Below are 25,773 nucleotides of genomic sequence, written 5' to 3'. Positions count from 1 at the left end.
TAGTAATGACTGCATTGAATGGGAAGTCTTGTTTAACTTACAACAAACCAGCAGTGAACATATTGTTTAATTACTTGCATGATAACCGATTATTTCTTGTGGCAGAGTTCAAGCAAAATGGAGGCAAGCCACATCTCTTGGTAATCACGGGAAGGGGAAACCATAGCCAAGGCGGAGTTCCTCGTATTAAACCTGCTGTTATGGATTTCCTTACAAATCACGATTACAGGTAATCCTGACCAAATAAAAGCCACATGTTATGCTCATTTTGGCTTGGCTGAGCTGTGGCATTGATTGGCCAATTCGTAAATCCCACCTCCACAATGTGACGGCTGTGATTGGTTCAGTCAATCAATGCAGCACTCGATGAACCAATCACAGCCATCGCATTGGTTCATCAAGTGCTGCATTGATTGGCTCAGCAGAACTCGAGTAACAATCAGAGCCATTGCTTCCTAGGGGTGAGATTTATGAATCCCATAACCAAGTGATCCTCTGTGGGCGGACGAGGACCGCAAGATGCATGTCAGAGCACCGGAGAGCAACAGGAGGGACCTGGCCCGAGCCTGCTTTAATAATGTATTCCTCTTTTTTTTTAACGTAATGCAGCTAGGGCTTCTTTTCAGGGTAGGGCTTATATTTCAAGCCTACTCCAAAATCAGGGTAGGTCTTATTTTCAGGGAAACCGGATAGCTCTGCACTGGCTGTCTGATAAATCACCCTCTTACAGGGAATTTCTTAATAGTTACTGCTACTCTTGTGTTGGAAAAGAGTGTCTATCTTAAGAAAGAAAAGCCCCCAACAAATCTGAGAAACTTTGAGTCCTGTTATTAGACTCTCCGGCTCTGGCCTCATTTCCTTTGATTTAAGACTGATCATTAGGCACATTTAACTATTGGCTATGGCTTTAGTCTTTCAGTGGGGGCTCTAGTTGGCTATATGGGGGTGGGTTGTACAGATGATGGCGGCTGCTGCTGCTCTCAGAGAGTCCCTGGTGGAATTTCGATGGGTCTTGTATATTACATTGCACGGGTTCATTTTTTTTTCTTACTAAATACTGTTTTCTAAAAAATATACGGATATACGTTGAATGTACTGAGCAGAAGATGGACTGTTTTTGCAACAAAACTGTACCATAATACACCACACATTGTATGTTGGGTCTTTTGCTATTTGTACTTTAAATCTTTTCACTTTTTTGAAGAAAAAAAATGTAGAAATATCTACATTTTAAATGATGGAAGGATCTGGGAATGTTCAGCTCGCAAAAAAGAAGGCTGAGAGGAGACTTAATAGCTGTCTACAAATATCTAAAGGGCTGTCACAGTGCAGAGGGATCAGCCCTATTCTCATCTGCACAAGGAAATACTAGAAGCAATGGGATGAAACTGAAAGGGAGGAGACACAGATTAGATATTAGAAAAAACTTTCTGACAGTGAGGGGGATCAATGAGTGGAACAGGTTACCATGGGAGGTGGTGAGTTCTCCTTCAATGGAAGTGTTCAAACAGGGGCTGGACAAATATCTGTCTGGGATGATTTAGTGATCCTGCACTGAGCAGGGGGTTGGACCGATGACCCTGGAGGTCCCTTCCAACTCTACCAGTCTAGGATTCTATCTGATTTATTAAAAAAAAAAAACAACGTGAAAGCCGTATCTGCATTTACCAGCAGTACTTTCTACAGTAACGTCAGAACTTTCTGTGGGACCCCAGCTGATCAACTATCCATGAACTATGCTGAGCATAGGTAATCAATGGAAATAGCCTGGAAAACCCTTTTAAGTTATTTCCTCTTCACTGGCTGATCATTGGATCTACAGCAGCTGGGACCCACACAGGAGTACAGGGGGTCCAGAGTGTCCCCAAATAAATGGAACAATGGTTTTATATACACGTCGCCACTCCATTTGTTTGAGTGAGTCTGTCGGAGTTGACTAAGTTCAAGTACTAGGAGGATGATCTCTAATCATCCTCCTACATCCAATACTTTGAGCGTGTGGATTTGTACTAAAGGTTAGTGCAGAAACATTACTAACTTTTTATTCTCCTTTAGATTTCAAGAGAAGACCCCGGGTGTTCTACGCATAAACTTGAAGTGACATCATCAGTTTAGCTGGGTTCGGTATTGTCCGTGTTACTGTAATGGCCACACCAGCATCCTACAACCAAGGGAAAGAATGGAGTACTTGAAGTTTCTCAAGGACTTTTCACTTTGCTACATGCAATGTGCGTTGTATCTGTTGCGCGCCTCTATGGCCACTTATGGTTTTTAAGACAAAAAAATGGTGCTCATGGGTGGACCGTTCTGTCTGAATTGCTCAATACAAATTTTAGTGTGATCTTTTATCTTTCCATATCTGACATCAGCTACATGTACAGTATGAACATTATTAGTACAGGCTGATCTTACTATAATTTTGATTTTAGGTGCTACTGATATTGATCCTGATAGTGTATGAACTATACTGAGCCAAGTAATTAACCACTTTTGGAGCCACTTTAATGAACACATGATGAGCTATTTCCAGATTACCTGAATATTATATATATATAATATAAATAAGCAGGACAAGTACCCCCTCCCAGACCCACGTTGATGGCCTCTCATCTAGCCAACCAGACTCCTACTGTACATGGTCACTCTGGTTTGGTTTACATCCCGTTAAAAGATCAGTTATCGACTCGAAGAGTAATTACCTTCCATTAGGTGGCGCTGTGGAATATTATTCCATAACTCATTTGCATATTTTTTTCCCAGGAAGCATTGCATTGCCTATAAGACTCCCTTATGCCCTCATTGTGCTCTCCGCAAAAAGAAATATTATTTTCTCCCGGACTCGATGAGCAGGAGCAATTTTTGTAATGAGCAGGGTTGCAGTCAGTATTGGAAAGGGAGGGAGCACAGAGATACCTGTTTGCACACTGCAGCCTCTCTACACCCGAGAATAACGGAATACAGACTGCAATAAATGGAGTTAATTTTATTGATCATGCTTGGAAATCATCATCTATATCCAATTTTGATTTTCCCATTCTTTCCCTGCTGTCCCAAAACTATTTCCCCCGGCAAGTTGCATCATAGGTGCAATTGGGGAAGTTTTCTCATAATATCAAGTGACTCCAAACATGGTGCTCAGCGTTAAGGGCTCAGCGATTTCAGCCAAGAGGGTGTGTTGTAGCATTGTTATAAGAGCACTCTTATTGATTCCAACATAGAGTACTCGGGGCGTGCCTAAGGGTGCAGTCACACACTGCATTTGCACTATATGCCGGGAGGATTTCTTGAGCTAGATCTCTGACCATATATATCGCTGAGCATATACGTCACCCATATGCTCCCATGTTAATAAAACATACCACGCAGTATAATTTTTTTATTTTTCCTGGATGCCTCTGTGTTGAATAGTCAACCATAAAGCAAAAAATATAAAAAATGTGTTGATGGGTGAATCGGGGCCTATTGATGCATTTGACAAATATGCTAGGAAACATATTGCGAATGCAGTGTGAACGCACACATCCACATATAATGCAGCTAGTCAGTATCTGAGAATGTAGTCATTAACTATTAATACTTTACTCTTTATGGAATTATAGCCACTAGAATGGCTGCTTCCATTGTGTAAAGGTAATTGGGGAGATGGTAAAGTTAGTCCAACACCATCAATGCACTGTGGGGGACTAAGTAGTCTGAAGACTGCGTTGGCCATCTTGGACAGCCTGGAATCCACAGATCAGAGAGATGGCAGACTAGAACAGCTGCAACTAATATACCCCCGGCCATTCAAGGGACACAATGTTGTTCTGAAACCGGAGGGTTGCTTTTAAAGGGGTTTTACAGGATTAGAAAAGTTTCTCTGTTTATTTCTAGAAACAGCACCACATCTGTGGGTTGTGTCTGGTATAGCAAGTCCACTCCATGGAAGGAAATGGGGCGGAACTGCAAAAACATGGTGCTGTTTTTGGAAAAGGGCAGCCATGTTTTTATAATTCTGTAAATCCCTTTAAGCTTCATTTTCATTAAAAAAAAAGCCAGTCAAGACTACCTTTCCCCTCCCTACACAGTAGATGCAGCCATTATTAGACATGAACAAATATTTAGCCTGTTAATTAAGAACTAGTGACATTGCATAGATGTCTTAGGTTCGTTAACCTTAGTAAATCCTTCCTCTGCTTTGAGAAGGCATTTACTACCGTGTTTCCCTGATAAGACCCACCCCGATAATAAGCTCTGTCCCAGTTTTCGAGGGAGGCTTAAAATATAGCCCTCCCCTAAAAATAAGCCTTAGCTAACCTGCATTAAAAAAATACTCACTGGTCCGCAGCGTCCCGATGCCTCGCGATGATCTCCGGCGACGTTACAGCAAGCTGCAGTGGCCTCCGCTCTGATATCTCAGCTTCTTTCTGGTGACAGGGCTTTGAATACCCCGCCTCCAGCAAAGCGAGTCTGTCATTGGATCAAACGCCAGCTAATCACAGCCGGTGCTCGATCATTCACAGCCTCTCAGTGAATGACATCACTGAATGGCTGTGATTGGTTCATCGAACGCCAGCTATGCCCACCCCCAACCCCCCTTCCCAAAAATAAGAATCTGTGCCTCTTTAGTGGCAAAAATTAATATAAGATAGTGTCTTATTTTCGGGGAAACACGGTATTGGTATAATAACTGTTCCATTCACAATGCATTGTGGTGTTGAATGAGCCTGTTCTGTATTGGGCCGCGTCCAGCAGTCTACACCTCCTGTCTTAACACGTCATTTCAGTTCTTCTCTCTTTCATCACTCTTTTGTTATATCACAATGTCTTTCATTTTTAGAAGTCACTTTTTTAACCATTAGTGTTATTTTCAAGGTCAAACACATACCAGTATTGAAGCTGAAGATTCTCAGTACTTGGTAACTTGTAAAAAGTTTTATATCTCCTGGAGCAGCTCCTTAATCTGGCATGAGGGATTATATAATATTTCTATTTTCCCATTATAATTTTATTTTTCCTATTCTTCAAATTATTGGGTAATGCCTTAAAAATGGCCGTACTTTCCTTTCTTCTCTCTAACACAGTCTATTTAAAGTGACTTATTCTTATTAAAGGCGCCAAGCAACACAAATGTATTTTTATCAAGCTATTTAGAAAGTATGTAAATAGATTTTTACATGACCGTCTCTTTAAAATACCAAAAACTTCATCTCAGGTGTTTACTAGTAATTTATATCCGGGACAGAGAATGGAGCAAGATAATACTCTGACGTTTTATGCGCAAAGGAGTCTCGGGCTCTGTTCACACTAGTGTCATGGTTTCTGTATATAATGAAGCTATGATCAATATTGAAGTGCTTTAAGCGGACAGTGACCTTAAAGGGGTCGTACTAATATCACAAGTTACTCCCTATCCACAGAATAGATGACTTCCTGATTAGTGGGGGTCTCAAGCGAACTTAAAAGGGTTGTACCAATATCATAATTTATTCCCTATCCACAGAATAGGAGATGACCTGATGACTAGTGGGGGTCTGACCGCTGAGACCCCCACCAATCTTTAGAAGAGGGGTCCTGTGTCCCCCCTCTGCCTGTTACTGCATGGGTCAGCGCTCCATTCATTTTAATGGTGTTGACGGGAGATACTTGGGTGCTTACTGCTCGGCTATCTTGGCAGTCCCATTCAAAGTGAATGGAGCATCAGCAAGCTTGCACGACCAGCACTCTATTTAGTCTCCTCCTCACTGCCGGGGATGCAGTAAGCCTGCAGTGAGCATGATGGGGGACACAGGAGCTCCATTCTTTGGATTGGTTGGGGTCTCAGCAGTGAGACCCCCACCAATCAGCAAGTTATCCCCTGTCCTGGTAGGGAATAACTTGTGATCTTGGTGCAACCCCTTTAAACGGGCCTTGTAACTGCTCTAAGCAGACACTGGTGGACTCTAGTGACCTTAAAGGGGTTGTCCCACAAAATAAAGTTACTTCCTATTGACAGGGTAGAGGATAACTATTTGATAGCTGGGACTCCCACCAATCATGAGAGCAAGGGCCCTGAAGGTTCGAATCATCTCAAAGCAGTCCTGTTAAAATGATTGGAACCTTCTGAACCCCAGTTCTTGTGATTGGCGGTGGATTCGGCAGTTGGACCCTTGCCGATCAGATAGTTATCCCATATAGTGAATAACTTTACTTTGTGGGAGAAACCCTTTCATAGGTTCCACTTCTGCTAGTTTAGACGTGTGAACAGAGTCTTCTGAGTTTTTTGAGATGTGTACAAATGTATAGAGTAAAGTATTATATATTATGTGTACATACTGATTTTTTATGTGAATGTACATATTTTGTATTGTTTTCTAATACTTTATGTAAGGAAGCAATTCATTTGGTTCCATGCTCAAGAAAACAAATGAGGTAATAAATTGTCTCTGCCATATGTTGGATGTGTGGACCACCGCCTAGAGGTAAACTCTGTTATATTTTTATAGTTTGGTAATATGAACTTTTATGGCATGTATGATGATGTGTTCTGTTTTCTGTTCGGAAATGTTTTATGGATATTTTAAAACAAAATAAAGTAAATATAATGTCATGAGTTCTCATTTGTATGTTATAAAATACAGCTCGATGGAAGCATAAAGTATATTTACAGGCATAATAATAAATCCTTTTTATCTTAAAGGAATACTAAACTTTGCCAGAGTGTATGTCAAGCTGCTGAATTTACTGAATGTTCCTGAAACAATCGGTCTTGTTTAAACCTTTGCAAATGAAACTTTTTTGCTGATTCCATCCATTTTGTCTGGCTGAGGGGAGGGGCTTAGATAAGGGGCAGTGCTTAGTTTTGTCTGGCAGTGGGGAGGTGTCTTGCTGCAGCCATCTGCCTTACAGCCAGACACAGGATTTGGTCACCCGCGTGGAAGATCCGCAAATCAACCCACCCATAGGGATACATGGGTATCCGCAAGTGAAATAAAGCATGCAGATTTGATTTGCAGACCTTTTTGGTCCGGAAAAAAAAATCACAGCATGCTCATTTTCACTGCAGATCCCGCATGGACAGCTTCCGTTGAAGTCAATAGAAGCTGTCTGATCCGCGGCCCATCCGCAAATTCAGCGGGAAAGCAGGAGTTAAGCAACAAACTCCACTGCGCATGTGTGGCTGCGCATCGGCTGGTGCTTTTGCACACATCCACAGTGAAGAAAAGAGAAGATCCGTAGAAGACCCAGACGGGTAAGTAGAAGTCCGCAGTGTCCTAGGCCGCGGGCAGGGTCGGATTCTGCTGTGGGCTCCTGCATGCGGAATCCGATCCGCCCGTGGGCTGAGACTTAACTCTCTTTTCCCCATAATTTTCTTCATTCTGGCAGCTGCACACATGCCCGTGCTCTTAAAGGGCCAGCGTGCACCACAGTTAAGTTTCTTCTGCTAATAGTGAGAGATTGCTGGCTATATCATGCACTAAAGGGGGTGCCTAGGTTTGTTGTCTTTTGGTCCAGCTCAAGGTACTATCTCATGTGTTCTGACTCTGGTAGTGTTGCTCATCTTGATCAGCCGGGCGATAAAATTTTTCCAATTATTTGCAAAATTGAATTGGGTTAATCCAAACCGATTTTTGGTGAAGTTCATGGGAAAATTGAATTTCCCATAATGCCTGCTGCAGAAGTTAGTATGCTGCCAAGTAACATCTAGGGTGCCTTGCTGATGTCACCAAATCTGTCCTTCATCTTGCATATGGGCAGAAGTTTTATTGGACGCTAGCATCACATGACCTAGCCATATATAATAGGCACAGTGTAACCAACAACCATTATACAGTTAAGGACAGAGAAGCTGCATCACATTTATATACCCATATGAAGCATGGGCTGTTAATAGGAACAGATATTCAACAGAGGATATATTGCTGGTGATGTGAAAGCTTGTATACCAGTAGAAAACTTAAACGGGGTTCTATTGGAGAGAACGGAGAAATAAGCTGCATCACTTTTATATGCCTACATGAAATATGGTCTGTACATTGGGAGAGGGTATATCGCTGCTGCTGTCAACATATATAGCAGCAAAGCAGATAGACAAACTGATTTGGCGTGCAAAATATTGCAGTTATCTGTTTCTGGACTCAGACGTTGTTCAAAGTCGCCAGTCCATCCACTACAAATTATTTGCAGACCTTACATAGCTAGTTTGGGGAATTTAATTGCATTGCACCAAATGGGGACCGCTCACAATGATACAAGTTGTACTGTGTGGCCTTCTGTGGCCTATTTATGCCACTCTCTTGCAGCCCACTTTTTACCACGATAAGCGCGGCATTTGAAGCGCTACCCGCATCGCGGTGCAACGCCTCTGCCTGGGTCGCTTCTTCCCCGCAGTGACGTTAGAATAAATGGCGTGCTGGCTAAACATGAGCGATCAGCGCTCCATTTATTTTAATACTGCCGACGGAGATGCATGGGCGCTTACTGCTCGGCTATCTTGGCAGTCCTATTTAATGTGAATGGGGCTTTGCGCACTGCCTGCTCTATTTTTGTGCGTTTTAGCGTTTCACACCATCCATCACGATGATGGGGTGCGTAAAAAATAGCTGTCAAACGCTGTGCAATGCATGTGGGCAAACTACAAAGATAGTCGATAAGTTGCATAAAACTACACTAAAAAACAAACAAAAGAAAACTAAATAAAAAAGGCTTTTAAAACAATCAGCTCATCTGCTGCTTTGTATTCATTGTGTCAGTGAATTTTGAATGACTAAATGATCGCTGTTCATATGCAATGATGTGCAAACTAACAAGCTATTATTTTATACCTGCATAAAATGCACGAGAAGCAAACAAATTCTCATTCATTGATCAAAAATTTTGACAGTGCGGGTGATCGATGAGTGGAACAGGTAGCCACGGGAGGTGGTGAGTTCCCCTTCAATGGAAGTGTTCAAACAAAGGCTGGACAAATATCTGTCTGGGATGATTTAGTGATCCTGCATTGAGCAGGGGGTTGGATCCGATGACCCTGGAGGTCCCTTCCAACAAGCTCTACAGAAGTGGAGAAAGAGGTCCATTACACATAAGTAGCCTCTAACAGTGTTTTGATATGCCAATGGTGGAACCACCTTTAGGGCTTCAGGTGGCACGACCAGTTATCTAATTATGCACCTGCATGCCGAGTTTTTCAGCCAAACGACAACTTCGTTTAGGGCAGTGATGGGTAACCTTTTGAGCTCGGTGTGTCAAAATTCGCCCAAAAACGGAGCATAACTCGGGTGGTGTGTCACTTCAAGAAAAAATCCATAAATTCGCGATATTTATAGTTTAAATAACAAAAATGTATAATTCTAATGTAGAACTGTATTTAATAAACTCAAAACACCCATAGAACAGGCCCTTGCCTCACTGCCTCCCCCTCACTTATCTCAGTAATGATGAGCCCTCAGCGGCGACAGCGCTCCTCAGCAGCGACAGCACCACCCAGAGCGGCCCCCCAGCAGCGACCGCACCCCCCAGAGCGGCCCCCCAGCAGAACAGCACCACCCAGAGCAGCCCCCCAGCAGTATCTGCCCCCACAGCGGCCCCCCACAGCAGTATCTGCCCCTCTTACAGTGGCCCCCCCCAGCAGTATCTGCTCCCCTTACAGTGGCCCTCCCCCAGCAGTATCTGCCCCACTTACAGTGGCCCTCCCCCAGCAGTATCTGCCCCCCTTACAGCGGCCCTCCCCCAGCAGTATCTGCCCCCCTTACAGCGGCCCTCCCCCAGCAGTATCTGCCCCCCTTACAGCGGCCCTCCCCCAGCAGTATCTGCCCTCCTTACAGCGGCCCTCGCCCAGCAGTATCTGCCCCCCTTACAGCGGCCCTCGCCCAGCAGTATCTGCCCCCCTTACAGCGGCCCCCCCAGCAGTATCTGCCCCCCTTACAGCGGCCCTCCCCCAGCAGTATCTGCCCCCCTTACAGCGGCCCTCCCCCAGCAGTATCTGCCCCCATTACAGCGGCCCCCCCAGCAGTATCTGCCCCCCCTTACAGCGCCCCCCCCCCAGCATTACCTGCCCCCCAGCGGTGACTGCCCCCGACGAGATCCACGTACTTACCTCGTGGATGCTCCGCTCCTCCTGTGCTGTGCCCAGCGATGATCTCCGGCGCACACTGTGACGTCAGTGTGTTGCAGGTCGCCCCTTCCCCTGGACGCTCCCGCGGAACCAACAGGTAGATGTCGGGGGAGGAGGATCCTGGCTGCACACTGACATCACAGTGTGCGCCAGGATCAGCTCTGGTTAGTAGTGCTGGTTAGTGAATACCAGCAGGGGAGTCACGGCCCCTGCCGGTATTCATTAACGGGGTGAGCGGCCACATGTCAGCAACTATGGCCACGCGTGTCATAGGTTCGCCATCACGGTTCTAGGGGCTGGATTTTTGTTTTCTTACAAAATAGTGTTTATGGCCAAACCAGGCAGCTGTTGGCTACTCATTTCTAATGGTATGGGAGGAGTAGCAGTGCCCACAGAATCAGCATGTCATTATTTAGAACCCTATTAATATGAGATACATATGAAATAGTCCATTGTGGTGTGGAAATTATGGTTTCTTTATAGAATATGGAAGTAAGTTTTCTCCATATTAACGTTTATTGACCACAACTTTCAGCAATGTCCAATTTTATAAAATCCCCTGCCCTCCAAACAGGATGTTGTCTGTGTTTTGCTAGCCTCTATAGGAATAAAGTAAATGGTGTAAGAATACACCAATAAGTGTGCTTAATGACACCGCCCGTCTGCTGAAACCTTTCGTGACTCAGTTTGACTCTATTATTTCTGCTTTTACAGGCACCGCAGCTGCAACAGCGAAAACAGAAACTCACAAATAAACAGATGCCAACTGCTTTACCGGAGTCTCAGTACATGCTGCCATAATACACAGCTGACTATAGATTTTCTGCCTGTATAAGGGCTCATGCCCACGAACGATGCAGAATACGCCTGCAGATTTATGCTACGGGACTACCACGAATCAAAACAAAAAAGTGCCAGCGAGTGATCGTGTATTTCCACAGTTTTGCTTCCATTGATATCAATGGAGCCATACCGCGGCGAATCCACGGTAAAATAGAACATGTCGCGATTCTTTCACAGTCGCGAATGTATGCGTTGGCAGGCAGAAAGCAATTGGCTTCAATAGAACCTTGCCACTGCGGAATTCACGTGTGGATTTCCGCTGCGGGAAATGCGGTGCAAATCTGTCCGTACGCATTCACCATAAAGAAGATAGTAGAAAGAACATGATACAGCATTTTTAATTGGTTAGTAAAATGTCTGACCTATATTTATATACATTATATACATATATCATATATCTTGCATTGATCCTAAATTATACCCTGTATTATAGGCCAGGGCTGTATCTAGCAGGCTTCAGAACTGAGCTTTTGCTTTAGTGCTTTGACGTAGGAAAGTATTATCTGGGTACTATGCCCTTTACAGCAATCAGATATGTCCTTCCTTACCCTTTGCTTGTTTCAAGATATTGCAAGATAAGTAACATGAGATGACCAACTTTGAAGATAAAATTTAGTGTTACTGTGTCTCGGATTATGATGCACTTTTTTCTTTTTTCCAAAGTTGATCATCTTGCACTACTTATCTCGAGATATCTGGAGAAAAGACTTTTAAGGCCCATTTAGACACAACGATTATCGCTCAAAATTCACTCAAAAGCCGTCTTTTGAGCGATGATCGTTGTATCTAACTGCACTGACATCGTGCAGTTTTAGTTAAGCCATCGCTGATCGTTGTCTTTCAGCATGCTGAAAGCGAACGATCAGCCTTATTAGGAATTCACAGCGGGATACAGCTGATACTATTGTTTCAGCTGTATCCCGCTCCCTGAACACAGGCGGGGGTATGAAGAACACAGTGCTCTAGCTGTGTTCTCCATACCCCGCTGGGAGCGCTCGGCTGTATAACAGCCGGGCGCTCCAAGCAGAGAACAGCTGGATGCAGAAGACAAGCGGGTCCACTTGTCTTCTGCATCCCCCGTTCGGAGCGCTCAGCTGTATAGCAGCCGGACGCTCTGAGCAGAGAATAGCTGGATGCAGAAGACAAGCGGCCCTGCTTATCTTCTGCATCCCCCGCTCGGAGTGCAAGGTAATCGCTCAACATTTGAGCGATCACCTTGCCCTGTAAATGCACACAACAAATATCGCTCAAAAGTCACTCAAAAGACATCTTTTGAGCGATAATTGTTGTTTATAAATGGTCCTTTAGAAATAACTCTCTCAACCCAAATTGATTAACAATATTAGATTGTAGAGAGAGCAGTAAAGTTTATTTGCAGGGATATTGGTATTTTTCTATTTACTTGTGGCTACTTTCTTTACAAAAGATATAACAGGAAGTGCAGCCATGTTTGTTGTGACTTTTGAATTCGCTTTTCAGCAGTTGAAAACTCTCAGGAATTTCTAACTTTAACAAAGTGGCAATTAGTTGTTGGTGATACAGAAGTTAATGCCAGAGTGCCATAGAGAGTTGACTCCTCCCTCTTTAAAGGGTTATGGCAATTTGCATGACCCCTCCTAGAATGTAGGGCCCAGAGTGGACAGCCAATCACCTCAGGCTCTGCTTTTGGCACCGCCAGTAATTAATGGATTTTGCTGGGGGAAGCCGTGGCTAGCCACACATTTCCTTTGGCACTCCAATGGAATAGTAGTGTTAGACAATTGCACAAGGTATATCAAAATAGAAGCTGCTTTTATTGAGTGGCTCTCCATTCCAGCCAGAGAGGGGGACCCTTCTCAATGAGGCTTATATGTCCCAATATGGTATATGAATAGGGGTTATGGCTTGTGCTCTTTAATACCTTCCCGGTGTCTTCATTTTTCCCCACCGCCATCTTTTATGTCTTCCTTATTCCTGTCTTATTTCACTTTGTTTCCTTTCTCCTTCTTTATACATATTTGCTTCTTGCAACAGTACATTTTAGTGAATCCTTCGTGCCACCCATTGCCATGACATCACATGTTCCGAATTCATAATCATTTAATGCTAATGATGACACTTTGGATTTTTAATATAAGGTTAAATCAAGTATATCAATGTATGGTCAAACTGAAGAATACAATACAATATATGGTGGCACGGACTTCTATGGGTCTATATTTACATTTTCATAGTTTTGATTTCCATGATTTTACATTTATCTGCACATTTTCTTTTGCTTTCTCTTTCTTTATCTACCTCCTACTCATTCAACCTTTCTTTTACACTGAACTTTCCATTCGTCATATTCAGCTGGCTCATGTTGGTTCTTTTTTTCTGCGTTCTGCATCGTTGCAGAAGATTTTGTGGTTTTTGATATGTAATAAAGTTAATCATGTTAAAATTTGTAATTCTTGAACCTATACTCCGCTAAAAGTTGCATGAACGAGCAGCTGCGCTTAAAAAAGCGGAGCTGCTACAGGAGGAGAGAGAGAAGAAGCCCTGCAGGGCTTCGGGATTTCCCAAGAGCAGGGAGGGAGAGAGAGCAGGGCTATGGGGGATAAACCCATAGCCCCACCCTGTCTCTCCCTGCTATGGGTTAATCCTCCATAGCCCTACTCTCTCTCCCTGCTATGGGGGATTAACCCATAGCCCCGCTTTGTCTCTCCCTGCTATGGGTTAATCCCCCATAGCTCCGCTCTATCTCCCTGCTATGCGGGATTAACCCATAGCACCACTATCTCTCTCCTTGCTCTGGGGATCCCTGAGGGATATCCCTATAGCGCAAAGAGAGTGGATGGGGCTATAGATTCCCCATAGCAAATATAGAGGGGTGGGGCTAGAGGGCAGATCTCTCTCTAGCTCTGCCCCCTCTTCCTACACCCTTGGGGAAGCCCTGTAACCCCGCTCCCTCTCTCTCCCCGCTATAGTGAAATCCCTTAAGGAGAGAGGTGGAGGGAGTCCCCTACTGCCCCCCACTACTGCGGAATTGCTCAACAGCAGGGCTGGAGGAATACCCCGCTGCTTACACATTTTAAATGTCCTGCTGTAAGCAGCGGGGTATTCCTCTAGCCCTGCTGTTGGGCACGGACCTTAAATGCAGGCATTGTAGCCTTCCATGTCCTATCTTTGATTGATGCGAGGATTTAGTGAGTCTTAAATTCCTTCATGTGAACGCTTCTATAGGAAACCATTGGTTCTTATAGAAGTTCTCTTTTCACGTGCCTCTAATGCACGAAAACAGCGCTCATATGAGCAAGGCCTAATACTGACCCAATGTATTGTATAAATGTATGTTCGGATCACACAGTTTATAAAGTAGCATACATGTTTTAGTGATTACCTCAATGATCAGAGATGTCTTACGTCTCTGCTTGATACCTACAATGATAGAACAGCAGTAAGTGCTCCAGAATAGTTTTTTATGCTCTAACTAGTGACAGGAAGCTGCTTCCATTTTTAGTCAATACCAACACCGAGGATACTATAACTATATAAACACACTTCCTGCTCTTTATTTCAGATTTATCTCTCTGCTCATTTCCGTCAATCCCTGTTTGCTTTTTATAGTCACACCCTGCGAAGAGAAAGCATTACTAGTTTGAGGTTGAAATAAGTATGTCACAGGTACAAGAAGTAACCATGGACCCCCAAATAGTAAAGGTTACAGTGGGAGTGTACTTAAACACAAGCCCCTTCAGTAGCGGGTTAAGAGTATGAAAAGCTTATGATTGATTTGATTTTTACTGTGTGTTATGTGTCTTTCCTTCATATAGGAATGATACACACAGTGATGTCATAGTATAGGCATATCGCAAATCATATTGCAAGAATCCTGCCGACAGTGATCTCACTGCAGAGTGATAATGCACACAGTGATATCACAGTTCATATCTAAAGGATATTGCAGCATAATATTAATAATAAACATTGTCTATGTTATAGTATTTACATAGAATCATAGAATTGTAGAGCTGGAAGGGACCTCCAGGGTCATCTGGTCCAACACCCTGCTCAAGGCAGGATCACTAAACCATCCCAGACAGATATTTGTCCAGCCTTTGCTTGAACACTTCCATTGAAAGAGAACTCACCACCTCCTGTGGTAACCTGTTCCACTTATTGATCACCCTCACTGTCAGAAAGTTTTCTCTAATATCCAATCTGTGTGTCCTCCCTTTCAGTTTCATCCCATTGCTTCGAGTCTTTCCTTGTCCAAATGTGAATAGGGCCGATCCCTCTGCACTGTGGCAGCCCTTCAGATATTTGTAGACAGCTATTGTCTCCTCTTTACCTTGTTTTTTGCAAGCTAAACATTCCCAATTCCTTTAAGCATTCCTCATAGGACATGATTTGCAGACCGCTCACCATCCTGGTAACTCTTCTCTGAACTTGCTCCAGTTTGTCTATGTCTTTCTTTAAATTGGAGTGCGCAGAACTGAATACAGTATTCCAGATGAGGTCTGACTAAGGAAGAGTAGAGGGGGATAATTACCTCACTTGATCTAGACTCTATGCTTCTCTTAATACATCCCAGAGTTGTGTTTGCCTTTTTTGCTGCTGCATCACACTGTTGACTCATGTTCAGTCTATGATCTATTAGTATACCCAAGTCTTTTTAACATGTGCTGCTGCTTAATCCAATTGCTCCCATTCTGTGTGTGCTTTTTTCAGTTGCCCAGATGTAGGACTTTGCATTTCTCCTTGGTAAATACCATTCTGTTAGTCGCTGCCCACTGTTCAAGCTTTTCTAGATCTTTTTGAATACTCTCCCTCTCTTCCCTAGTATTAGCTATCCCTCCCAGCTTTATGTCATCAGCAAACTTTATCAGTTTCCCCTCAATTCCCTCCTTCAGATCATTTATAAAAATGTTGAACAACACTGGGCCTAGGACAGAGCCTTGTGGTACCCCACTTGATACATTCTTCCGCTTGGTTGTGCAGCCATTTAAGACCACTCTTTGAGTACGATCACCTAGCCAGTTGTGAATCCACCTAACAGTTTTAGGTGGATTCACAGTTCAATCCCATATTTGGACATTTTTTCAAGAAGGATCGTATGAGATACTTTGTCAAAAGATATACTATATCTACCGCATTTTCCTGATTAACCCAGTTGGTGATTTTGTCAAAGAAGGAACTTATTTTGATCTGGCATGACTGAACCCATGCTGGCTTTGGTTAAATACTTAATTACTCCATTCTCATCCAAGTACTTGCATACATGCTGTTTAATAATTTGTTCAAATATCCTTCCCGTTATAGAAGTCAGGCTCACAGGCCTGTAGTTTATTAGTTTTCACCATTAAACGTGTCCAACTTTTCTTTAATTCAAAGATCAACATCAGCATTAAAAAAGGAAAGACAATATTGATCCAAGAAATCTAAATTCATCATTAGATAAACAGTTATTCCAAACCATCATACAGGTATATACATTTAGATTCATAAGGGGAAATTAACTAAGCCCGACATTTGCTATTGGTATAATATGCGCCAGGTACTGGGGTAAATTATACATAAATCTGTCAGGATGGCCACACCCCTCTAGAAAAGCCACACCCAATACTGCCTGGGCCAATGCAAAAAAGGAAGAGAGTTGCAAATTTTTTGTGCAAATACAAGTTTGCGCAAAAAATTGTGCATTTTTTACACTGGAAAGTGGTTCCATCTTGGTCTCCTTCTATATATTTCCAATCTAAAAATAAAACAAATCCAGATACATTTGCGAGCTGCCTACTAGAATTGCATGTCTTTTGTAATAGAAATAAAAATAATGGGGAGACATAGTAAGAAGAATGGAAAGACTAAAGAAATTGAGAAAAAAAATGCAAGTGTGAAACCACCTAGGAATAAAACCAAAAGGTAAGAGGAGGAAAGGGGTAACAATAATAATGGAAAGTGAGGTGGGGAACAACAACCACCAATATACCAACAGCCCAGTGACTTCACTTTTCCTATTTTAACTTTACCCATTTTATTTGTTTCTCATAGCCTCCTTGGCCCACCTACCTGATTATAACAGACAAGTCACAGCCGCAGCGTGCAGGACACCCCTGCACTATTATCTATACAACCATTAATGGGGTAATTGGCTTGCCCCTTCTTTTTGTCCTTTGCCTGGAGCCCTTCCTGGGACATGTTCGAGCTTACCCAGACATTTCAGGGATACAGTCAAGGAAGACCATGCACAAAGTAGCCGCTTATGCCAATGGCCTTCTATTTATGCGCACGACACCACGCATCTCACTTCCCAACTTAATAGCAGAATTGCAACGATATGCACAACTCTCTAACTTTAAAATCAACTATCAAAAATCTGCAGCACTCAATATATCTCTACCCCAACCCCTAGTAGAAGATAATAATAATAATAATAAAAAACTTTATTTGTATAGCGCCAACATATTCCGCAGCGCTTACATAGACAGGGGATACAGAAAGACAAAAGTACAAACATTACAGAACCACAGTTACATAGTAATCAATTGATGGAAACAATAGGGGTGTGGGTCCTGCTCCAACGAGCTTACATACTACAAGTAATGGGGTGATACAGAAGGTAAAGGGGCTGGAGATGTGCACTGTATGGCGAGGTGGAGAGTGAGGGGTGATATACACATAGACAATGGTCAGACATTTAGCCGTGTGACGGCAGAAACAGTATGACTGCAGGAGCGGTTTATGATGGCTAGCAGGGATTGCAGTCAGTAGGTCAGGGAGCATGTTATCAGGCGGAGTACAGAGGGGTTTGTTTAGGGAATGCGGTATGCCTCCCTGAAGAGGTGCGTTTTTAGAGCACGCCTGAAGTTCTGCGAGTCCTGGATTGCTCGGGTAGCCTTTGGTAGTGCGTTCCAGAGGACCGGTGCTGCTCTGGAGAAGTCTTGGAGGCGGGAATGAGAAGTTCGAATTAAAGGGGCGCTCAATCTGGTTTCGTTAGCAGAGCGGAGAGCCCGGGCTGGTTGATGGATTGAGATGAGGGAGGCGATATAGGGGGGCGCTGCACTGTGGAGGGCTTTGTGGATGAAGGTGGCGAGTTTAAATTGAATTCTGTATTTAACGGGCAGCCAGTGCAGTGACCGGCACAGGGCAAAGGCGTCTGAGTAGCGGCTGAACAGGAAGATGAGTCTGGCTGCCGCATTCAGGATGGATTGGAGAGGGTAGAGTCTGGTGCAGGGGAGGCCGATCAGCAACGAGTTGCAATAATCGAGTCGGGAGTGGATGAGGGCAACAGTAAGCGTTTTTAGCGTGTCCACAGTGAGAAAAGAGCGGATTCTTGCGATGTTCTTGAGGTGCAGCTGACATGTTCGGGCCAGAGATTGGATGTAGGGGGTAAAAGAAGATCTGAAGGAGTCCTTCTCCTTCAAATGGGCTAATGATCACATAAAATACCTGGGCACTAAAGTGACTGCAAACACGAAAGATCTTTACACAGCTAAATATCTTGGCCTGCTTAATGAAATACGATCAGACCTGAGTGCCTGGACAAAGGGTCTATTTTCTTGGCTGTGGAGATGCGCAATATTTAAAATGAACATTCTACCTAGACTTCTGTATTTCTTTCAAGCCCTCCCAATCACAATACCATCTCAATTCTTCAGACACTTGAACTCCTTAATAGACAAATTCATCTGGGCAGACAAACCAACTCGAATAGCCCGCTCCACACTGACGAGACCTAAATTAGAGAGTGGGTTGGGCCTTCCGGACATTAGGACATACCACCAAGCATCTCACTTACTCAGAGTAGAGGATTGGCATAGACACAGGAACACCAAAAAATGGATAGCCATAGAAGGAGAAGCTTTGTCAATACCCTTAACAGCGTTACCATGAATAGAAAGTGTCCTTCCACTAGAAGCCAGAGAACACCCTATAATTAGACCTTCTATGGAGAAAATTCTTAAAATACACAAGAGGCCAGACATCTCCCCCGGGCCCTCTCCATTATTCCCAATGCTAGGGAACCTGCCTTCCCACCCAGCCGGAGATAGGAGTTTTCAGTAGATGGATAGCAAACAAAAAATTTAGAGCAGGATAGGTTATGGATGTCAGTGGAGGGACTCAGTGGGCTCACGGATCCGACCCCTCTACTAACGTGGCATATAAGGCCGCTCTGTCACTTTCTTTCATCCCTGCCTTCCCCCCCCAAAGTTTCACCCATCCAAAAAAAAACTTTGAACAAAAGTGCATGGTTGAGGGCCCAGCTAGACACCCGCTCTCACACATTTACAAACAATTGAATTCCCAACCAGACGCACTAGCTCCATCATACCTAAGTAAATGGGAAAGAGACCTGTCGGTGTCGCTTACAACAGAACCGAGGCAGAAGATCCTTACACTCACACACAAATCATCTGTTTCCTGCAAAATCCAGAAGACAGGATTCAAGATACGCACACAGTGGTATAGGGTGCCCTCTCGCCTGCATGCCATGTTCCCTTCTGTCTCCCCGTTATGTTGGAGATGTGAAGGGGAGCAGGGTACAATGCTCCACATATTTTGGCAAGCCCAAGTTTGACCAGATTTTGGACTGAGGTGTGGAGAATCACTTCAAAATTCACAAATTTCACCCTACCCAAATCACCCGCACTGTTCCTTTTGCACCACAGCGACATACCATTGGCAACATACAAATGCTCGGTGGTTCGACATCTGGTAAATGCAGCAAGAGCTTGCATCCCCAGGTTATGGCAGCAGACGGCTCCCCCCTCCGTCCCAATGTGGTTCACAATAATAGAGGAGACGATGGAGATGGAAGACTTGACTGCATCAATGAAAGGTACACATGATAGGTTCCTGAAAACGTGGTTTTACTGGATTGAGTTTCGAGACTTGATGCAATACCATAAAGTCTATAACTTCTAATTACACAGGATCCCAGAGGGGGGGCCAAGTTGCAGGTAGATTAGTACCATTTCCACAAAGACGAGTTCTGGGTCAGTGGTCTTAAGGACAGGATGGAAGACCACATATAGGTTCATTTTCTTCCCCAAACCCCCAACCCCCCTTTTTTTTCTCTTTCTTATCTCTCTCTCTTCCTCTTTCTTTCCTTACTCCACTCCACTGTCTCTCCCATCTCCCCCTTCCTCTCGAATTAGCGGCTCTCAGGATAGGGATAGTTGTCCCACAGAAAGGGAAAGTTCTAGGTTGAAGTTAGACTAATGTTTTGGGATTTTTTTTTGTTTGTTTCTGGTAAATAACGAAGCTGCAGGTAGACTCTTTCATCATCTTAAGCAATGGGATGACAAGCACAGACTGGGAGCTTACGCCACCCACACATTAATATATATTCTTCCCACTTGGTTCGGCAATAGAGAGCCAGATGGGCCCATCCAGTTAGCAGTCTTTTGTAACCCATCATCAATGTGAAATCTTCAATACCAATTTTTTGTTTTTTTTTATTGCCTATGTCTCTTGCATGAGCTAACAATGTTAAGCTTGATGTTTTGGAAGAAAGCAAAAATCGTATATAAATAAAGAATTTATAAAATGGGGTGATTGGTGTATCACCCATTGGTATGTCTTCTTGATACCATGTAGGCACTGAGTGTCTAAGGTATATGAGGATGTCTGATGTTGGGGAAGAAGAATCTGGCATGTTAGATTTCAAGATGCCCGATTTGTTGTTCTCAGATAAACTATGCCCCCCAATGCTGCTTCCCTCACATCTGAACCTCGATCCATTAACTGCAGTGAAAACCCTCCTTTTCACTAAGCAGCGCTGGACAGCATAATCCTCCCCTCTTTTCAACTCTCAGAGTGCAGTGTTTTTGGAGTGGAGGAGTAGGGGTCTGTAAAGTGGGGCCACCAAGGGGGCACTAGAGCTAAGTGGGGCCATGGAGGGTAGTGCTGGAGCTAATTGGAGTCACAGAGGGGGCACTGGAGCTAACTGGAGCTACAGAGCATACACTGGATCTATGAGGCTTCACAGAGAGGACGGCACTAGAGTTAAGTGGGACCACAGAGAGGGCAACTAGTACTATGGGGTGGAGAGCAGAATGGGGAGATTGTGCCCATATAGAGAAGAAAAACAAAATGGACAGCTCTATAGAGGGCATCACCAATCAAAGGTGACATCCTCTGTGATCACTGGAGGTAACTACACTGTATTCACTATTACTGTCTAGAATTGGTATCTGACTACTTTTTTACTGTAAGGGGACACATAGGGCATGGCCTAACATTAAAAAAATGCAGTGTTGTGCTGCATATGCTGCATAACTTGTCCTTCTTTTCTTTATTCAAAAGTTGGAAAGTAGGGCTTAGATCGTCACTCAAGAAAAATGTTTTTATTAATATTTCAGCATTTATTAAAAAAAACAAACTCCTTGGGCGCGAACATATTGGAGGCACATACTTCCTTTTTGAACAGTGCACCAGGGTATCTATGCTTCAGAGAACCTGAAATGAATGGGAGTCAATTGACAGCCAATGTCATAGATTAGCATAGTGTGCAGAATGTTTTTGAGTACAGCTCCTTCTCCCGTAAAGCAGGAGTGATGGGTGATGCATATAGAAGCTCATCTGTGTGTAGTGTTGCTATACTGCCTTATCTAGGCTACTAGCAGTATAGTAAAGCTGTTATTACCACCCTATAATCATTATAAGACTATGCTATATAGGTCAGAAGCGGCGCTCCAATGGTGTATGGAAAATAGTGAAGAAAGGACTGGTGTAGGGGGGGACTCACCGCAACTGAACCGGTCCTACGTACTAGGAACCGGTCAGTTTGTTGGTCCACGTGAGCCTCTTGTACCAGGGTGTGGTAAAATCAGAATCAACGGACCTAGGACATCCCGGAGGGAGAGCAGCTGGAAGACGACTCCAAACAATGCGTTTGAGGAGGAAAGAATATGCAATCAGGATAAAGAAAAAAACACACACTTTAGCGCTCCGTTGAACTATGTCAATACATGTAAAGGTCTTACTTGTTAGGGGGTGCCTGGACTCCTGGCACCCCTCACATCCAGAAAAGCAGAAAATCCAGTTGAGAAAGGCATATTCCTCCACCTGCAGCCGGACAGGAGCCGTGATTGACACAGTTCAACGGAGCGCTAAAGTGTGTGTTTTTTTCTTTATCCTGATTGCATATAAGACTATGCTGCTCATCCTGTCACAATCTATACAGCAAAGCTGCCATGTGAGCTACAGAAAATACAAAGAGTCAGATTTAGGGAACTGTCTAAAAGAGAAACTGGCTTTATTGCCCATATCAAGCAATCACAGCTCAGGAGACTAGACCTAATATGTTGAGTTACATGGCAGACATGGAGGCCTTTGTCAGGCTTCTGGCTGGCATGGAAACCCATTGGTACCTTGCTATCACACTGTGGGGTACTAATGGGTGACAGAAGGAGCCCGACCCCATCATCTGCTTACATACTGCAGTTGCTATTGATTGTGGCATGTAAGAGGATAAACTGGAGAATCTGAGGTTTCTCTGGGAAGGAGTATTAGATAGGGATTAGAAGCAATGGCTATTGTTAAGGGTTCTTTTAGACGAGCCAATTCTCTTTTGAACGAGCGAGTGACGTCCCTGTTAACTCGTCCGCATTCATGCAGCCTGTTTAGTACATCCTTATACAAAAAGCTATGTAGCTAGTTGACTATATTATACAGGACTGAATATCTTTTGGGGGTTTTCAGCATCCCCTTTGCTTGGCATCGCTACCTTGCTGGTAGTTTGTGTGTAACAGGAAGCGGATATCTACATGTACTTTATCATACATCACATATGACACATCTGACGGAGTTCTTCCTACTTCCCCCTCCTCTACACCGAAGCAGCCCCTTGCACAGTTTGCAGCAGGCCAAATCCTCATCTATTGTTCTTACAGTCAGGCGATACGAGGGTCTGCAAGCAACTTTCTACCTCTCATCTCTAAGTTATGTCGTTGTCTACACTTCTAGAGGCACACCTTCATCAGACTTTCAGCAGCGCTTCAGAAATGGCAAGGACAGCAGGTAATGGCTAATTGTCGGGTCTCCCTGGAACTTGCTTTATGTCATTGGTCATATATGACATAAGTGATGATGATACTGAGATAATATGGGGTAAATAACTCAGACTTAGATACAAGGATGTTAGAGTATACGTGTTTATGTTACCATATAATGACACAAGGACAAGTTATTTTATACTTTAGCTTCACAGGTTACAAATGAACCATCAAAATGTCTAATGTTGCCCATAGAAATTAAACTAAACTAAACAAACAAAAACAAAACAATTAACAAATTGATACTTTCAAAAGTAAACTGATTGGTCATAGCAATTAACCAAAGACTGATCCAGAACAAAATGTTGCATCTGTTATACCGATGTCTATGTATAATGTGTGTAATGAAATAGTATACAACTATTTTGGGTGATATTATAGTATTTTTAATGTCTTAACAATTCTTGAAGTGATAACGTATATATTTAGTAGACGCAGTCCTGCCTTTTTTTTCTTCATCCGCTTTAGTAAGACGTTCTTGAACCTAGTTATTCCCATCCTGCCCAATCTAAAAGAGCCTCTTTTCAGTGAACCTTACAGTTTACCACCATAAGTTCCCCAAGGAATGTTCATCAAGCACCTGATGAGCACAATTAGCATAATTATATAATGTCTAAGACTAAAATGTAATAGAAAAATGTAACATTTTATCGACACACAAAAGAGAAATTGTATTAAATAGTTCGTGAATATTAAATAAGTGACCAGAAGTGAAACCCCCAAAACCTGGCACAGTTGGCACCTACGTAGAGTCCACTGAAGGATGACTTACAGGAAGTCATTTTGAATAAGTTAGTAACTTGGTACAAAATATTTTTGTTGTTCACTACGCGACTAGGACAGATCTAAGTTGATGGTCGGGGCGACTGTTTGCTAGGCCAACCGTGAGCTTTCATGTGTCAGCAATTAAGATGGTTTGATAGATGATATTTTGCTCATTGATAATATTGAAGATTTGATAGAAGTATAAGTACTAATACTGTAATCCGGACACAAAAGACCCTCAGATGTTTTATTGAGATCATGTCACTATAGTTTTTTATTTTTATGTTGGCCCCTATGCTATCAGTCCTGGTATTAATGATCTGCTTGCAACATCTAGCAAGAAACAGGTGTAGAAAAGAAGAAACTCCCTAGTGGAGAGGTGAATGTATGTATGTAGCTGTAGATCATAACAGCTTGCAATGCCAATCTGCTGCTTCTAAAGCAGTATGATAATGTTGTATATGAAAACAGGCATGGACGCACAAGAAATGGACATAAGGAGGTCTCATCTCAAATAGGCAGTTCAGTTCTGGGCAACTGTTCATAGAACATTGGCTTTGAGTGGGAAAAGGTATAGAAAAGAGCAACAAAATTAATTATGGGCATGACGTGCGTGCTACAAGCAACAAAAGAAGAACACTTATTTAGTCTTGAGAAGAGGGGGCATGAGCACACTGCAAAAACATATAAGGTCATCTCAGAAGACAAGGAGGAATTCTGTACCACTGGAGGAAAAAAAGGGTCAAATGGCCTGACAAGACTTTGTGAGCTAGTTTAAGCAGACACAAATGATTGCTTCAGCAGAGACTTTTCAGATAAGTTTTTGTGAAGCATAAGCAAATATAGAAAAATACTTGTTAGTGTGTTGATCCAGTCTAATGTCCAAGTGGGTCAAGAAAGAATATTTTCCTTTGAAGGCAAAATGTCTCATGCCATACAAGGTTTTGGCAAACATTCGCAATAAGATTCGCTTTTTACTAACTTTCCAATATGCAACCCTTTTGCCGTCTGGTTGAGCTTGATGGACATTTGTCTTTATTCAACTGTACTACCAGGATCATAATATTAGTGTATAAAGAAGGAGCGGTTAAACTAGGCTCTGCAGCATGAAGAGGGCCAAAGGTCCTTCTGCCACATAAGAAGATTTTGTGTTGAGGCTCAAGAGCTTCAAGTTACAATTCTTTATACTGCCTTAAAAGAGCAATTCCCTTCGAAATAAAAAAAAGAAACGACATCTATGTATCTAGATTCCTACGTTTCCCTATATATGTATTTACGCATCTCTTGCTTTTAACATCGCCTCATTATTAGAAATCTGGGAGATCAATATATTTCGTATAAAATATACATATATTTTTTTCCTCTTGTGGTTTTGCAAGCTCATCTGATTCTAAGCGTTTTCTGCATGATATGTGACCACTTGGGTGTGCAGCTAGAAGTTTGACCACTTGATGTAACACAGGAACAATCCCACACTCAGAACTTCACAACGGAAATTGTCATTACATATTTTGGTCACACACTGCTGCGTTTTTTTTTTTCCAGTGGGCAAATCCAAATTATTACTTTAATAACCTGTGAATATTGATAATATTTTTCCCATTTTTTAGTGGTTTATCAGCTCCTATATTTTTTCTCTTCACACTTTTGTCATAGATGAACTAAAATAATTTATTAGTTTGTTAGAAAATGTATTTTGCGAGGAAAAAACTTTGGAAAAACTTTGTAAAGGTCTCTTTCTTAAAGAATGTTACATTTTATAATGGGTTTTGTTATAGTTGGTACATAGATGATCAAAAACAATGACAAGCGTGTTAGTAAAATGAATTCACCATATTGTATATTGAAACTATTCGAGCCATAGTGTCCACTGTAGACTATGCAGCTAGGAATGATACGGGAATGTCTAAATTGTGGCAGACAGCTATTGTATAGAGTAATGACAACATCATGTTATTAGTCCAATATCGTAACAATGGACAAAAATAAGACAGTCAACAGCGTAGACAGAAAAGCAGCAAAAAGCGGAGGGAACTGGTGTCTGTGTAATAACAATAGGAGGAGAAGGCGTAC

At 42.9% G+C, this 25,773-nt stretch overlaps 2 protein-coding genes across 3 annotated transcripts in view; both read left to right on the top strand.

The window, feature by feature from the left end:
- The window catches only part of N4BP2 (NEDD4 binding protein 2), a 60,557-nt gene extending 53,989 nt beyond the window's left edge, over positions 1-6,568 (top strand). For both annotated transcript variants that reach the window (XM_066573167.1, XM_066573168.1), the window contains exons 16-17: positions 106-229; positions 2,056-6,568. In XM_066573167.1, coding sequence (XP_066429264.1) covers positions 106-229; positions 2,056-2,101 — 170 coding nt within the window. In that variant the 3' untranslated portion in view covers positions 2,102-6,568. The remainder of the gene's footprint in view (positions 1-105; positions 230-2,055) is intronic.
- A 16,153-nt stretch (positions 6,569-22,721) lies between these two features.
- Positions 22,722-25,773, top strand: part of RHOH (ras homolog family member H) — a 42,151-nt gene continuing 39,099 nt past the window's right edge. The window contains exon 1 of the mRNA XM_066574622.1: positions 22,722-22,900. The gene's annotated coding sequence lies outside the window, so the exon portion shown is untranslated. The remainder of the gene's footprint in view (positions 22,901-25,773) is intronic.

The sequence above is a fragment of the Eleutherodactylus coqui genome, chromosome 7 (genome assembly GCF_035609145.1).
Source record: "Eleutherodactylus coqui strain aEleCoq1 chromosome 7, aEleCoq1.hap1, whole genome shotgun sequence".
Taxonomy (NCBI): Eukaryota; Metazoa; Chordata; class Amphibia; order Anura; family Eleutherodactylidae; genus Eleutherodactylus; species Eleutherodactylus coqui.
This window is presented reverse-complemented; position numbering and strand designations above follow the sequence as displayed.